General features: G+C 37.0%; 1 protein-coding gene across 7 annotated transcripts in view; it reads right to left on the reverse strand.

Moving 5' to 3' along the window:
* Positions 1 to 2,595: 2,595 nt before the first annotated feature.
* robo2 (roundabout, axon guidance receptor, homolog 2 (Drosophila)) overlaps positions 2,596 to 18,068 on the reverse strand; it is a 275,708-nt gene continuing 260,235 nt past the window's right edge. For 4 of the 7 annotated variants that reach the window (XM_066699952.1, XM_066699950.1, XM_066699951.1 and 1 more), the window contains 5 exons: positions 15,385 to 15,567; positions 14,388 to 14,552; positions 12,175 to 12,444; positions 9,665 to 9,865; positions 2,596 to 8,946 (listed from right to left, as the gene is read on the reverse strand). In XM_066699952.1, coding sequence (XP_066556049.1) covers positions 8,945 to 8,946; positions 9,665 to 9,865; positions 12,175 to 12,444; positions 14,388 to 14,552; positions 15,385 to 15,567 — 821 coding nt within the window. In that variant the 3' untranslated portion in view covers positions 2,596 to 8,944. The remainder of the gene's footprint in view (positions 8,947 to 9,664; positions 9,866 to 12,174; positions 12,445 to 14,387; positions 14,553 to 15,384; positions 15,568 to 18,068) is intronic. The other 3 variants (XM_066699955.1, XM_066699954.1, XM_066699953.1) reach the window with 1 other exon arrangement.

The raw sequence follows: 18,068 nt of genomic DNA on the forward strand, positions 1-18,068 counted from the left end.
ATGCATTTCAAAAAAGTTATAAATTGATTTGCATGTTAATGAGGGAAATAAGTTTTTGACCCCTTCGACTTAGTACTTGGTGGCAAAACCCTTGTTGGCAATCACAGAGGTCAGACGTTTCTTGTAGTTGGCCACCATGAGGGATTTTGTCCCACTCCTCTTTGCAGATCCTCTCCAATTCATTAAGGTTTCGAGGCTGACGTTTGGCAACTCGAACCTTCAGCTCCCTCCACAGATTTTCTATGGGATTAAGGTCTGGAGACTGGCTAGGCCACTCCAGGACCTTAATGTGCTTCTTCTTGAGACACTCCTTTGTTGCCTTGGCTGTGTGTTTTGGGGCATTGTCATGCTGGAATACCCATCCACGACCCATTTTCAATGCCCTGGCTGAGGGAAGGAGGTTCTCACCCAAGATTTGACGGTACATGTCCCCGTCCATCGTCCCTTTGATGCGGTGCAGTTGTCCTGTCCCCTTAGCAGAAAAACACCCCCAAAGCATAATGTTTCCACCTCCATGTTTGACGGTGGGGATGGTGTTCTTGGGGTCATAGGCAGCATTCCTCCTCCTCCAAACATGGCGAGTTGAGTTGATGCCAAAGAACTCGATTTTGGTCTCATCTGACCACAACACTTTCACCCAGTTCTCCTCTGAATCATTCAGATGTTCATTGGCAAACTTCAGACGGGCCTGTACATGTGCTTTCTTGAGCAGGGGGCCTTGCGGGTGCTGCAGGATTTCAGTCCTTCACGGCGTAGTGTGTTACCAATTGTTTTCTTGGTGACTATGGTCCCAGCTACCTTGAGATCATTAACAAGATCCTCCCGTGTAGTTCTGGGCTGATTCCTCACTGTTCTCATGATCATTGAAACTCCACGATGTGAGATCTTGCATTGGGGACCCAGACCGAGGGAGACTGACAGTTATTTTGTGTTTCTTCCATTTGCGAATAATCGCACCAACTGTTGTCACCTTCTCACCAAGCTGCTTGGCGATGGTCTTGTAGCCCATTCCTTTAAGAGAGTGCTCCTATTCTCAGCTCGTTACCTGTATAAAAGACACCTGGTAGCCAGAAATCTTGCTGATTGATAGGGGATCAAATACTTATTTCCCTCATTAACATGCAAATCAATTTATAACTTTTTTGAAATCTGTTTTTCTGGATTTTTTTGTTGTTATTCTGTCTCTCACTGTTAAAATACAGCTACCATTAAAATTATAGACTGATAATTTCTTTGTCAGTGGGCAAACGTACAAAATCAGCAGGGGATCAAATACTTTTTTCCCTCACTGTATCTAACACAAAAACACACAACTGAACAAAATAATAAATAAATAAAGTGCTTGTAATGGGCTGGCACTCACAGCATTTCTATTTATCTTTCAAATCGATAATACTACCTAAAGGTGGATAGAATATATTGTTGTTGCCACGGGAACTTTTGAACGTCAAACAAAACTGCATACCCCCCCTCCCCCCACCTCCTTTAACTGCCCCTTTTGCCATTCATGGGACTTCAATCTCATAGCTCGTGAGCAAAAGCTTTCCTTCTGTCTAAGATATTTTTTATATTATTCAGTAGTCTTGAAATGTTTAGCACTGACTATGTAATATTATTATTTAACTAGTTCCTCTGTACATGGAGCTCAATATCGTATTAAGTTACATCTTCGTTATGTCCCTAGTAACAGTGTACTTAATGTATAAAAATGATTAACGGTACATGTAAGTGGGCATGGCCCACTGGGCAGAGATCTCGAGGTCAACCCAGGAAACGCTTGAGGCGTTATATCTCCCGGCTGGCTTGGGAATGCCTAGGAATCTCCTCGGAAGAGTTGAACTCCGTGGCTGAGGAAAGGGAGTTTTGGTCTCCCTGCTTAGTTTCCTGCCACAGAGACCCTCACCAAGATAAGTGGGTTTGAAAATGCATGGATGGATGGATTGACACCATCATGTGTTTACATTGTCCATGCAATGTAAGCACTGTTACACAACCTTAGTCACTCATTCTCCAATTCTTAAAGTAGTAAAAACTAAAAACTTAAAAAAACATTAATTTATTAAAATGAAAATAATGACTACACATTACATATTTACACATGGACATACAGACAGATCCATTGGTTGTTATTATTTTATCTATTTTTGTGTGAGGTTTCTGGAGCTCTTCAAGCTAATCCTAACGCTATTTCTCAGTCTCACTTTGCCGGACACCCTTCACTTGTTGAAAATAAATCTTCACTAACACACTCACATCCAGTTTGCTTACATATGTATATTATATTTCTTAGTTACCCATTTGTAAAGCTTTATATAGCTAGATTTTTACTGGTACAATCTAGGTAAAGTACCTTGCTTGACCCTTGCTCAAGGGTACAACAGCATCGTCCTTCACCTGAGCCCTGACCACTACTCCTTACTGCCACTGTTGCTGACATGACTTTATTTGCACTAATGTTGTAATATGTGTCCCTACATTGATTCGAGGCAATTTTCCCAACTGTGTGGGCTGCATTTGCATTCATCCTGACTCCATGATCTTGAATGTTTATTACCAATGTGAAGAAGTAAAGGAAGATCCAAATCACATTCGTGGTTTCCTTTTTCAAAAATATTTTATTTGTTGCTAGTGATCCAGGTACAAGGAGAATGGATTTATTTTACAGAACGAGAACTAAATTTGTAAAAGTTTTTTTTTTTCCTTTTCTTTTCTTTTTTATTTGACAAGGACATGCAAGTGAATACATAAGCTTGTTTACAGAGGGAACAAAATGTAAAAACTGCAACATGAGAAGAATTTTAATTCCCAGAACTGTACAGAGAAACTTCATCCAACAAATTCATATTTTTTCTTTTTTCTTTTCTTTTTTTAGCAAAAAGGCAACACACAGAATGGCTACAAAGAACCAACGACACTGTATGAAATTAAAAAGGAGAGAAAGCCAAAAGAAATCTCAACCTTACAAGCAGAACACTTTTCCTATTGTCTTGTCAGGCAAAGTCTTACGATTTGTTGTCTTTTAGGTCATATAAAAGGTTTTCCTTAGAAACAAGAGGAAGCTTAATGGTTAACATGCAGTACAACTACGTGGTGCTCCCTCAAGCTTTTAACACATTTGAGTTTTGTTTAGCATTTTAAAGTGATAATCTTGTGAGAATTTACACCCTATTTGACATCTCATCTCTGATATCTAACCAAGTTCACATATAAAAAAAGAAAAAACATTTTATATTCTACATATTTGTATGCATATATCACAATATACCTTCTTAATAAATACAAAACAACAACACAGTGATTAAAAAAAAAAAAAAAATTAAAAAGACATTAGAAATACATGGCTCCTATTTTTTTATTTGTTAATTTGGTGTGTGTTTTGTCGCTGACATCAAAGTTTTTGTTCAGTCATTGTCCTCGTATGAAAATCCACAACAAATTAAAAGAAATAAAGAGAGAGCTTAACAGAAGGAAAACTGTATGCAACAAGCAATTATACAATACAAATAATTAAAAATCTAAAATAACCTGAGATACTTTGTTGCACCTACTCTCCATAATGCTGGCCCCTAAATACAGGATCTTATATCCTGTTCGTGTGCCAACTAAAGTGAAATAAACAAAACCTTTACTCCAAAACATGATTAGAGCATAGGTGTTCATGGAAGGACATTCTTCACCTGAAATGTCAGAAATGTTTAAGCTAACATTAAGTTAAGTTTGTTTTCAAATCCAGGCTGAGTTACAATAGAAACCATGACTTTCCCCACCAGTCTCAAATGAAGATGTCAGTCAGAGATGGTAATTTGCATTTGGGACACAGTTTGGATCTGGGTTGGGCTCCAGTCAAGTGAACTCTTTTAGTAGCTGGGAATCAGTTGCTGATTCAAGTTAACCTTAATTTTAAATATCCTACATTTGAAGGGAATAATACAAGCAGGGTGGTTAATTCAGCACCTAAGAGTTCAGTTGGTACACTATGTGCCCCAAGGACAAGACAAAACCAAAAGAAGAACAAGGCTATTCTTATCTGGAGTAAAACTGAAACCCTTCATGAAGATCTCTTATTATGTACTAATGGTACCTATGTTTAATGGAGCATATTAATTATATCAGCACTGCTTTTTGCTGTAAAAAGTCTAATGGACCCTCCTCTTACACATGTAGCCATAGATCCAATATCACCCAATTGCTTTTCTCACAGTGGCGTGTCATCCTGTGGATATTATTATATGGCCTTTTGTTGTTGTTTTTTGCTTCAGCTAACTAAGCAGCAGAGGCAATCTCTGCATGAAAGGATTGGCACTCGTCAATAGCTCTCAGTATTGTGTTCCAGCATTCTGTTTATGTTTATATACTTCTATAACTTAAATAAGAGAGGGTGAATTTCTGCTTCACCTGCACATTTCCAGTAGATATATACTGCATTTCAAGTACAAATAAACTACATGAACTAAAGACATAAAGACACATTTCTCTGGTATCTGAACTCAAAAAGCTCTGGGGAAAATGCTTATTGAAATTGCCTTTTCTTTTTTTTTTGTTTGCAAAGGAATATACAGGCCTGTGAAAATGAAGCCAGTTGGCAGCACTGCGTGGTTGGGAACCAAATAAGAGTTTGAAGATTTGTACAGGGATGCTTGGCTCACGTTTGTCATGATATATGATAATGCTGTCACATCTGTGTGTTCATTGCTTGACTAATAAAGTGGTGTCTACCTGGTTCTGTTGCTTTAAACAGTTTCTAAGAGAGCAATCAAAATCTATTCGTATTTTATGGCACAGTGGCTGCATGGTAAAAAGGCAGGTAAATCCACTCCAGCCCGTATGCAGTCCAGTTTCGACTCCTGGTGTAATAGTCTCCACCAGAAATGAATATGAAAAGAAACTGTTTAAATTCCAGCAAATACCTGCATTAATGTGTATTAGCAATATGGAAAGTCCAGAATGGCACAATATATTTCACTGGAATGGTTTTATTATTATTATTACAATGATGAGGAATGCACATATCAAATCCATCGCAAGTATGAACATTTGCTCAAACAGCGAAATTCATAGTTTTTCATGTGTGCCTAAAGTCCCTAAGGACAAAAGAAGTCATGCTCATAGATATTCATAACTGGTGGAGAAAAATTATGTAAATGTGTTGTAAACATCCCAGGCTATACAGCATCCTCACAAAGGAATGCAAAACAAGCACACCTGCTCACCTATCCTTAGCTTTTAATATTTTAAATGTTATTACTTTTTGACAAACAGTCAAATGTTTCTATTAAAGTTATGATACAAACACAATTGCATCCATGTCAAGGTTTGCTTTAGTTATTCCAAATGGGAGTTGAAATCAAGATGACCTTATCAAAAATGAAAATAAATAGAAAAGTTCAAGAATCCTAATGAGAAACAGTCATTCGAATTATCTCCACTGAGAAAAGTGCACCACACAGAGGTGGTTATTAATAAGGTTGAAATTTGTTTCTGTTGTAAGATAAGGTGATAATGCCCAGAAACCTGCAGTTTGTCTGTTTAGAGAACACATTATTATTGTCTATGTGTGGCTGCTATAGGATTGTATACATATGTACAACTGCTGGCCATTTGGAATCCAATGGAATCTCTCTGCATTTTAAATTCTATATAAAGTGATTTTATGGTCAGATGAGAGAAATGACTGAAAAAAATAAAATTATTATTAACATTTTAGTTTATTTAAATCCCACATGTACAACAGCACATAGACGTGCCTGTAGTTTCTTGTCTAATTCAACCACTTAGGGATCTAATAAGACAGAACAGTATGGCACACTAGTATGTATTTACCTCCATAAATCCTTTCAAAAGTGAAAAGAAATCTGTTGCAGAAAAGAAATTAACATTAAATAAAGTGGACAAAGTAATTTTATGTTCAAAATGGGAGCTGGTGGATTTGAACATGTATGTAACATTAGGAAAATAAGCTATTTGTGCAACAGGACAAGTAAAGAAAATTACAACAATCATCAATCATTTTGGACATTGACCTAGTATTTCATTGTCTGTCTTCTGGTGTTGGTGAAACCAGTCTTATCAGCCTGTGCTTCAAAAATTATCATTCCAGTACAACTTAGAAGCTGTTAAATATTTAGATTTCTTTAAAAAGACAGACTTCTGTTTGTAAATAGCACCGGCTTCTGAAACAGTAGCATTGGACCACTGAGTGCTTAGATTTCCAAATGGTTTCCATCAAGATTATGTCATGAACGTCTGTTTCAGTCACGAGGGTCCTCAAAGCATTTCAATCTCTTTTGCTTTCCTTCCTGAATAAAAACGTATGAATATCTCTCTCACAACCCTTCCAGAAAGGTTGCTGGGACTCTGTAATCTGTGTTTGATCTGGTTAAAGTCAAAAGATACTGATGATCCATTTTAAAACAAATGGAAAAAAAAAGATATTTCCAAAATACAGATCATGGTCCACTGCTGTGGTATTAAATAGTGTGAATAAATTAATTTGCTTAATGCTGATACACCAGAGTAATGCCACAGCAGGACCACAGCGGACACATCTGGAACTGACACTCACTATTGGTCCTGGAGGGCCACAGGTCTTCTGGTTCCTAGTCTGCCTTGGACCTAATGGCCTTGTATTATTAATTATGTAACTGATCTAAATTACCACAGCTTCAAAGGCCTTTACACTGCAGCCCTCCAGGACCCTTGCCGGCTTATAGCACAAGCAAACCAATGCCCCTGCCCTGCTTGCCACTTTTGCTGTAATTATGAACATAATGAGAAGGTGTGGTTTAGTCAAATTTAACAGAAATGTTGTATCCTTTATTGAATATTACAAAACATGCATACAATCCAAACAAATGGAAAACAGTCATTTGAGTTTTATTGGCTTTTGGAGGATTACACCTTTTTTGTCAACTGTCAATATACATTGTTTTACTGTTTTGTTTGCTTGTTTTGCAAAGAATACATCCTCATGATTAGTGTTTGCTTTTGTTAATATCATTGTCTTTCTTTTTAGTTATGCATGTTTTGGTATGATCGGGTTTTGACAGTAAGGTTCAACATTACCTTTTGAAACCCAGGTCTCACTTTGCCCATCAATTGGCACACACAATTGAAGCTTGGCTGAAGTCTTTTCCTTTCCCATTTCTCAAACCTGAAAAAAGCATAGCTGCAAGGGGCACATCCAACATTGTTTGGGTAATTAAACCTTATTGTGTGTGCCATCTGTATCTGTATTTTTTTTAGTAAACTAGCTCAAAATACACTACAAAAGCCAAATTGTTTCAATTTACTGAACATACATCCCCCCATAATCCAATCTATTTCTTTAAGCACAAAAAGTCAGACAAATGTAGAGGAAAAGACAATTAAAATCATTCAGCTGGCCACTGGTTGAGTAAAATAGGTAATAAAGCTATGTGAAATTCCAATTCAGCAGGATTGTTGGGAACACTGTGCTAAGATATATTGTACACCACTAAAAGGTTAATTAACAGCACAATTAAACAATAATCTAGTGTTCTCAGTCAGTGGCCAAGAGCTGAATTATGATATGAATTAAAAAGGAAAGAATGGACGTTCGCATCATGTGGCATTGAAATCCCTTCCTTAGGTGTACAAATAATTTAAATGCAATTGTTTAATTGAACTTCTATGTCCCTTCCACCGTAGGAAAACAGATTTAAATAATGCAAATAGAAAACAGAAAAATAAGGTAAACATCTGGACCAACAAGTGACAATTTTGGGCAGGCTAACGTAATGGGACACTGTGAAGAGCCCTTTACAGGAACCTCCTGGGTGAATTAATGCTAATGTCTAAATGAGGAAGGAATGTGGCAGCCAGCTTACAAAAGACTGATATGTGTTAAACCAGAAGAAAGCAGCAGATATGTTTTTTTTTTCTCTTTTTAAAGCACCCAGAGGTTGTAAGGCCATTAGTATAGAAAGTGAGGACAAATGTAGTATTGATGTTGCATTTCATGGTATCAACATTTCCCTTTGATTTTAGGTAATTTAAGTGCCACCCCAGCCCCTTTGGATTCAAATTCAGAATAGAGTTGTTGAACAAGGAACATGCCTCTCAGACATGATCCCATTTTCAGATCTCGTCAAAGTGTTATTTGAACTCGGCCCTAATCTTGATGGACCCATTCCTTTCTCATACGTCCAAGTCTCCTGCTACTCTAATTATCTTATTTTTCAATAAAACATTGGTTGCCATCACATAACTACCAATAGCCTTAACCATTCTAGGTGAGGTCTAATTAAATATCCTAACCTATTGAGGGGTTGTAGGCCTTTTCCCAAACCTCTTTCATATATAATTATATTTTATAGTTTACAGTACAGAAACTCCTCTTCACATTCAGTCTGGATTCTTCATGTCATTAGGAGTTTATGTTTTTGTGCTTATCACCAAAAAATTGCAGTGCAAAACAATAAACAATAATAATTATAATAATAAAAAATGTAATATAATAAAACAATTATTTTATGGCACCACAGCCTATCAATTCACATATAGTACAAATGACCAATAAAAACAGACAATATCATATGAAAAAAGCCAAAACAGAAGTGAGCTTGCATAGCAATGCAACAGCAAAAAGAGTATTTACAGGAACAAAACCCTTTTTGTCTTGAAGGGCAGTTTTATTTTCTTATCTTAAATTTCTTCTCTATTGTTTGTTTCTTTAATTTCTTTGTTTCCTGACAAGAAATAGTTAAGGTGGGAGGTGTGTGTTGTTTTCTTTTAAGGATGAAAAAAAATGAAATCAACATCAGTGGGATATGTGTCTGTGTGTCTTTACATCACATTTACAGTTTCTTTTTTTTTTTCTAATAGTACATAAATAAGGAAAAAAGTTCATTGCACCAACTGGTGTCATCACTTCGGTGAGTACTGAAATGGCATTGTCATCCTACTATGCCTCTTTTTCAATTCACTCTGGAAATGAGAAAAGACAGGATTAGCATTTGAAACACACTTCATTGCCACATTGTATACAAACTATATAAGGAATGATTTTGGTTTTATACAGCTAAGAAGATGAACAGTTTTAATAGCCATCTTCTGGCAATAATCCTTTGCGGTACATTGGGAACTTGGGTAAGAATGAACCTCTTGCTTTGGGGGTATTTTAATTAATTTCTGCTGTGTTCTTGGCACATTCCTCAGTAGATTGGAATACATGAATTTTGTCTGTTTAGAGAACAGATTTCAATAATCTTCTCCATCAATACACATGACTTGGCATTGGAAGTAGTATTTTCCTTTACTACAATAATTTTGGAATTGCCACTTTTAGAATTGCACAATTAGAATCAGCCTGTTGTGATATTATAACTACTAAATGTTAATCAGCTTGGTTCACTACTATAACTGCTATAAGGCGTGAATACTTTAAACTACAGCTTTAACCCAGGGATCTTAGGAACCTCCATTTAATTTAACCTTTTGAATTATTGAGCCATGTGGGAGCCCCATGATGCCCATTTTGTCATACACTTTTCATTACAAAGATACAAAAACTGAAGATGATATAACTCCAAGCAGAGTTTGTGGTTTTCATATATATATATATATATATATCACCATATATTACTGTAGACCTCTACCTCAGTTGAGAAATGTTAACATATCAATATCAATATCAATAACTCACATAATTCACCAGAGTACTGTCCTTGGCCATTTGTTCCCATATATCCTACTTCGGGGAGGTCTGTGGCGTGGCGCTGCTGAGACCCTCGAGTGATGTCACCCTTTCTCGGGCCTGTGGACCCTTTGGAAGAGGCAGTACCCGAGGAACTGTGTCCCCCGGGGGATGGGAAGCAGGGTTTGCTGTATGGCACCAGTGCCTCTTCTGGAACAAACAGAAAACACAGTTATATTTACTTTTGTACTTTGTATTCCTAATTCTATATCAAACAGTTTAGATCAAGTCATTAATATTCTGTTCCCCTCACTGCTATTACCAGCATCACCTCTCGGCTGCAATTAGCCACTGTCCTAGACGGCATTTGAACTGGAAAACTCCAGGTGAGGGGCTCATACCTTTGAGTTGAGTCTTTTAACAAAGAGGTGACTGAACTACACTTAAATGTAAAAGCTTTTAGCACAGCTATATGTTCATATTTGTAGAATTTGTAGAATTGGAATTCTGCACAGAAAATAATTGCTACTGGTATAATTAGCATTTCTGAATGCATGGAAATTAATGTGTTTCTAGGATAGAGTGTCATACAGATTTCATTTTAACATCATATTAGCTTGGTTAGACATTTGACAGGGTGGGCATAACAGTCCTTGGCTTCTTTGCAGAGCACTCACTTAATTCGCATTTATTGTAAAAGAGCACAGTGTGTTGCCTGCAAAAGCTGGCATGCACTGTGTGTTGGCCTGGCAGGAGGATGTTCTGGCAGCCATTCTCTCCTGATGCCATCTGCAAGATGCCAGGGCCAATTGACAGCACCAGTGTGATGCAGAGTGTATGGACACACTCAGCACTGCACTGCATACAAAAAACTGGTGGAAAATGCAGCAAATCCTGGCTAAAGCTTTCGGCAGGTCAATAAAAATGACCTGCTTTAATTTCCCACTGATGAATTCTCATCAAAACCAATCTCAGTTTGGCTAATTGCTGAGGTTATCCTCTTGCTTTACCCAAGAGCAGATTAACACTACATTTGAACTACACAAAAAACATTTCAGAATTGTTTAGATTTTTTTATTTTTTATTTAAAGATACAAATGGCATTCACTGGTTTATTTGGCCATTCATACAAGCTTTTCCCCAAAATTTGCCCATGCATCATCCCTTCATGTTAAACTAACCTTCCGTGAAAACTGGGCCATTGTTAAATGGCTGTCCTCAAGCTAAAAACTGCCAGAAGCTTGGCAAGCAGAATTTTTGAAACATAAAGGGTGTTGGTTTTCAAAAGACCACAGATGGGGAAATCTATTAAATTTATCTCACATATATTTGAAAGCAAAAGCTGAAGAGATAACAGCATGCCTATGAAGCATTTTACTGCAGTCAGCATTTCTTTTCATGGACTATTTCTGATTTCCACAGTGTTGGATTTAAAAAGCAGTACAGACACATTCAAATCTTCTGAACAGAGGCCAAGCTTTGCTTCGATGTGCAGTATAAGTAACATGGGGATGTTTTACTTGCAGTACAACAAAAATATCCAGACAACAGGGACTTGTGAAATATGTGAAATAAAGAATATATACACTATTCCAAAATGGATCAAGTCTGCCATTGGTAGCCATGGACTATTCCACAGGTCATGTGTTATGCTGTGAGTATGATCTGTGAAACGGCACCATGATTGCTATTAAAACCTGTGATATTTGGGGCCACAGTATACCACTAGACTATTTCTATGCAGTGGCAGTCAAACAAGTACAGATCCCCTGATTTAAATTGTCTCAAAAAACTGCAATCATTACTGTTGACAGAATGGACAAATAAAGGTGAAAGTGTGCTTATGTTGTGTAACAGAACGTAAACGCAGCCATGATTGCTAACAAACAGAAAATAATGTGACGTTCCCTGTGTCAGGACAGTTTTGCTATCCACTCCCTTTGGTATCAGTTAATACGCTGTGTGAAAGGTGCCTCTTATTGTATAAGATGCCATATCGTGTAGTTTGAGTGAAATTACCACAAAGCGAAGCTGAGGGGTTCTAGCTGTACAAACTGATCAAAATGATCTCTTATACAATAAAAGACAACATTCCCATGATATACTAACTCACTATCACATAAATATACTTATAGTGAAAATATATATATTTTCTTAAAATTTAACAATCAACCCCCTTATCTCTGCCTAAAAATATTTTGGTCCATGATGCTCTGTAACTGACCTGCAGTAGCCAATCTGTTTTGTGTTTTCATGCTGGTTAAACATAACAAAACTATTTATTAAAAACAAATGTACATCCTGTAGAACCGGCACCACCATAGTGTCCTGAAATGTTGGTAACTGAAGAATTTATAAATCCTGATAACTCTGCATGGGATGACATTTATACACAAGATAAGAGGTTTAGGACTGTTTGTAAATGCTGCTCTGTGATTGGCTGCTTACTCATCTGCGATTTATAATAAACTGACAAGATAAGATGGAAGCCCCTTGTGGCTCTGACCCACGACACCCACCTGATCCGAGTGCTTGTTTGTGGAGCTTACGCAGGTCCTCAGTGCGCTCCATCGAGCCCACGCGCTCCTGGGCTTGTCTTTGCCGCTCTAACGACGTCCTGGTCTGCCGCTCCAGGGAGCTCTTCTTCTCCTCCAGGCTGGAGACGTGCTGCCTCTCCAGGGAGCTGGCCTTCCTCTCTCCTGTGCTGCCCATTCCCACAGCCCACTGTCCTGGGCCCGGCTGCAGTCGAGAGCCCTGGCAAGGTGGAGGGTCTGGAGGGGGAGGAAGGTCTGCAAGAACACAGGCAAGTGGTTTCAGCAACTGCAAACTGCTGAAACCAGACTGATAACTTCAAATAACTAATTTGCAATGCAGTTATGCAAAATAATCTAACAGAATTTCATAAATAGTTTTTTCTTTATCTTTATTGCATATACAGATTTTTACTGGCTGATATTCAGGACTACATGATGTGTTAATGAGAATATATACCTTTATATATAACTTCATGCTATATATACAGTGAGGGAAAAAAGTATTTGATCCCCTGCTGATTTTGTACGTTTGCCCACTGACAAAGAAATGATCAGTCTATGATTTTAATGGTAGGTGTATTTTAACAGTGAGAGACAGAATAACAACAAAAACATCCAGAAAAACGCATTTCAAAAAAGTTATAAATTGATTTGCATGTTAATGAGGGAAATAAGTATTTTACTGCAGTAATCTAGGTAAGTACCACGCTCAAGGGTACAACAGCAGTGTTCCCGATTCAACCATCATACTACCGATTACTTCCAATTCATATTTTAATCCCAAGTCTATATACGAACATTTCAGTAAATAAGATGATCTCTCACCATTTCAAATACAGTATATCATTTTGTGACAGGCCCTTAATAAGTGCATTTGTAGTCTATAACTCCTGCCGGTGTGTCAGTTGGAAGTTAAATGCAAGGCGGCAAGGTACATTTTATACTGGACGCTGATTGTTGCACGTTCTTAAAAATTCAATTTGTTTAATAATTTCGTTGATCTTGCAAAGTCTGAATGTGTGTGGGTCTATTCGGTGGCAGTTTGAAGCCGCTGATTATATTATATCTTTAAACTTGACTCTAGGTCACTCCAGGATTAAAACATTTATCCACAACGGGATATCAAAATGAATGAGTATGAAAATCTAATATTTTAAACCTACTACTAAATCAATATCGGGGAAAAATCTAAAAACATATCTATATACCATTAATTAACTCTTGAACTACTATTGAAATAATGACTAATCAATATAACATCAAGTAATCAATAAAATATTGATGATAATTAAAACTTGCAATCAAACCTATTAGGCATTATATCATATGAAAATGAATTTGTCCATGATCATATGATGTCAATTCGAGTAAAAAACTCATGAGCAACGTTTGTAGCAAATACGCCCTCTTGATAACACCCCTCTGATGTCACAGCTTGAAGTTACATTGGTGGTTTCATCTTCGTTACAAAACTGCCTGATTATTTTTTATGAACAAAGAAAAATCATCCACTGTGTTTCATACTGCAATATTATTTGATACAATGTAAAATTTGTATTTATTTTAACGATATTGAACACTGCATGTAGGATTTAACATAGAGTGGATGATAGGGGACAGGCTTAAAAACAAAGTACCTTATTTGATGGAAAAGCCATCTTTGTAAGGTGGATTGTTTTGGGGGACAATGTCTAAGTTAGATTTAATTTTATTGTAATCAACTTGAAGCTTTATTTGATTACATTTTCAAAATTGATTGACCAGTCTATTACAATGAGGTTTAACATTTCTGTGGGGGATATGATCAATTTGGTAAAGTTAATATAAGCCATGCTCAATTTTTAAAAGCGTAAATTAAATGTAAAAAATTGTAAATTACATAGGATGTTATCTTTTGTTCCCTACAGTTTGAACATTATTAACATTGATAAATAGAGTACCCTAGATATAATGAAAGGCTTTTTAGCTACTACTACTACTACTAATACATTTATATCAATAACTTAAGCTTTCACAAATGTTTTGTATATTGTCTACTATGCTGTTTTTTTTTTTTTTTTTTTTTTTTTTTTCGTTTTTTGGATTGTATATGCTGGAAGCAAACTGTTTGTGATCATTTTCTTTTGTTATTTTTTCTGCCCAAAGAATGTTGCCAGGGTTTGGCACCTTACAAACGCCTCTGGGGTCCTTGCACTCACCGTCTGCTATGGCCTCTCTGCGGTGAGGAGCTGGGGCCGGATCTAGCCTGCCAACCTTGTGTTTCTTTGCTGGCCTGGCCTTTTGGCTCTGGTTATAGGCTGCACTGGTATTGCTGTCTGTGGAGAAGGGACTTCCAGGTCGAGGCCTCTGAGAATAGCCTTTTCCTGAAGGAAAACAAAACAAAGAGAAAAAATAAAATATATATAATATATAAAATAATAAATACAATAAATAGCTCCATAAAAAATCTCAATCAACACAGTATAGTTAATGGGATATTTAAATGAACAACAACATATATATCAAACATTGCTGTTTCTGCTTGGGTCTGATTTTCAGGTAGTGTACCAAGGTACAAATCATGTGCATAAACTAGCCAAAAGAATTAATGTAGTGGAGAGATACAGTAATATAAAAAACGAGGCAAGAACATTCCATAACATTTTTTAACAAACTGCAATTGCACACAATTAATTGAAGAGCTGAAGAAAAAGCAAGGATCAGTCCATTAATTAGACAGCAGGAAAAAAACATGGAAGATCCCAATTCCCAGCTATAGAAATGAGTGATTTGAAAGTACAGCAGATGAAAGAAAGCACCTGTTAAACCTGTGTGATTGATCAAATCAATCATAATACCATTATCATGTGTTGTCCAATGATAACGATCGTAATCTCGAGAAGCAAACACACTGATTTGAGACAGGAAGCCTAATAAGCAAAAAATAGCCAACAATCTACATGAGTGGGATTCTTCTTCATCTGGAAAATAAAATATGTTTTTTCTTTCCAACTGAAGCAAAAGGAGGTGCAAAGCTGAAGATAATATGCAAGTGGAGTATCTGAAGAGCAGTTCCCACACAGGAACTATGTGTCATGCATGATCTGCAGCAGAGGAACAGGCATGGCTGAAGCTTCAGGTCCATGAGAAGACAGAGCAGGAGTGTTCAGCAGAGGGAGAGATGTCCTGCATGCGTCAACTGGAGCTTTTACAAACCTTTCTTGGTAAGGCTTGTCCCATCAAACCTGTAGCCTGCTTTACCTGCTGCTGCCACCAGCGCCTGGGCAAAACTGCCACTGGTAAAAATGGAGTCGTCAGAAGAGCTCCCTACACTAGACCTATGGCTAGAGAAGTTTCGCTCCTCGTCTGAAGCAGAACCCCAGCCATTAACCATTGAACCTAAAAATGAAATGCAGGGATTTGGGGTAAGCCACAGACATTCAGGTTTTAAAGAAGTTCAACATTTCTCTTTGACAGACAGGCTGCATAGCAGTTACTTCAATGAGATCTCAGTTATTCATCCATGCTGATCCAGGCAGGTTCGGGAGAACGATGGATGACTCCTTTTCCACTTGAAAATGCACACAGTTGGCCGTAGAAAAATACACAGCGTAATTAGCTATTATTTTGAACAATGTGTCTTAATTGTTACAAGAATCAAGTGATGATAGTGAATTTGGCATGTTAACATTTTTACAAGGGATCTGTTTCTACTCAACCATTATATCGCTTCTGCAAAACTGTGGTGAGTTTTATCCTCATTCATGCTGATCAAGTACTATATTCATGAGACAAAGCGAGCAGGTCATCCACTATGTTGTCCTTTTGAATTGATATTGTAAAATGTAGCTAATTGTTTGTTAATGGTCCATATGTCTTACTTTAAGTATGGTAATTATTTTTAATCCTCTTAATGCCTCTGTTTTGACATCTTATTCAGCAGGCTAAATGCTCAGTGCCGCAATTTTCCAAGCAAGTCCTTTATGAAAGTGTTAATGGGAGAAGCACTTCATTATTTTTCCTTAATGACTTTGACAAAGACAAACTGTTAAAACCTGTCAGAATTAATACTTGCACCCTACATGGACCCTACAAAAAGATGGACTCTAAGCTTCTTCCCTAGTAGTTAGTACCAAGGCTCCGCAGACTGAGTTCTGTAGAGAGGGCCACTCACAAACTGACTAACATGAGCAACCAACCTGACTTACTTATATAGTTGTCTAGGCAATTATTTCATGAGGCAAGAATAATTTCTGCGGTTGTATTTCATTGTTCCACATGTGAGAAACATCTGATTTCACACACAGGAATACACGTTTACACCTTTTGAAGATTACACAAAAAAAGACTATGATTTAACACCATATCTTTGTTTGGTGCAATGAAAATACTGCAATGAAGATGGTATGCTTGGTCTTCTGTATTTACCCAGTTTCATGTTAAAGTTGGTCTTAAATACTGATAAACCAGATATACGCACATAGGAGATTAAAAGTCTTGGTCAAAATGCTCTTTGTTGAGAAATATTTACCACTTTGCCAACCATACTAAATGCATCTGTTCTGCTACAGCATTCCACAGCAGGAGGCCCGCATATATATAGTACTGGTCTGTTTTTTTTATTGAATGGAGGCACTGCAGTATTTGAGTGTCTGTCAGTTTGTTTTGTTGGGGGAGTGGGGTACATCGTTTGGGGTTCTGATTTATTAAGGGGAATTATTCTAGCTTCCGGGGGTTGAAAATTAACCCTGCACGGGAACAGGGGTCTGCCGTGATTGGGTGGAGCCAGTCACGGGGGGCAAGAAGATATTTAGGGGTGCCAGAGTTCCCATATGGGAGACTAGGGGCAAACTGGGGCTGAGATTAACTGTGGTCCGGTACTGCTCTCTCCAGAAAATAAATCTGTTGCAGGACTCTCTCTCTGTTTCTTGTTTTATGTGAAACAGTGAATCCCATAGCAAAGACAGGAAAATGCTAAAATATATTACAGTAACAACACATTGTTTTGTAGTAAACATGTCTATATGGCACAGCAGTGTGCAATTGTCTTGCAATTAATACATATCAGTTACTCACCTACATAATTAGGATTACTGAAATAAATTCCAGATGTAACCCAGAAAAAAAAGAAATACAAACGACAGAAAAAAATACTACAAATAAGTCTCAGATGTCCATTTCAGGATATATAATTGCTTTTTATTCGAAAGCCAGATGTTTGCAGGAACAAAAATAAAGTAACATCTATTGCACATTAGTTAATGCTGAAATACTAAAATGTCCAAGTGATTCTTATTGTTTGAAAGAAAGCCTTTCTGCAGTACAGAAGTGCAATATAAGTTTTTTTTTTTTTTTTTTTTTAACACACAATGCCTTTAATAAAAGCTTCTTAAATGTTGGTAAACATGCACTTTGAAAAGCAAAACTGGGAACAAATGTTCTGAAATGTAGTTCTACTCATTATTTTTGATAGTTGTATATTTCAAAATTATGCTGGTGAGCTTTCTGTGTAAAGACAAGATTTAATTTTTTTAGGTTTTATTTCAAAGCTAGATATATAATTAGAACAGGGCTTGGCTGGTTCAGACAGAAGCAAATAGTTTTTGCTAAATGCAAGCTATACCCACTATTTTGCCTCACTTAAGTGAATCAGAAAAAAAAAATCCACTTGTAAAACAATCAATAGCAGGATTTTCCAGCAAAACTAGAGGATTATTATAAATCCCCTGGAAGCTTTGTCCTCATGTAAAGGATATCTCAGGAAGGCCCTGGCAAAGGCAGCGCTTTACACATTTTTATAATACAGAACTGCATAAGTTTTCAGAGGTCTTCAAATGTTTCCAGAATCTGAAGAGACAATACTTGACTTATTGTATGTGCTGAATGCAGAAAGAAAAAAG

The sequence above is a fragment of the Amia ocellicauda genome, chromosome 3, assembly GCF_036373705.1.
Source record: "Amia ocellicauda isolate fAmiCal2 chromosome 3, fAmiCal2.hap1, whole genome shotgun sequence".
Taxonomy (NCBI): domain Eukaryota; kingdom Metazoa; phylum Chordata; class Actinopteri; order Amiiformes; family Amiidae; genus Amia; species Amia ocellicauda.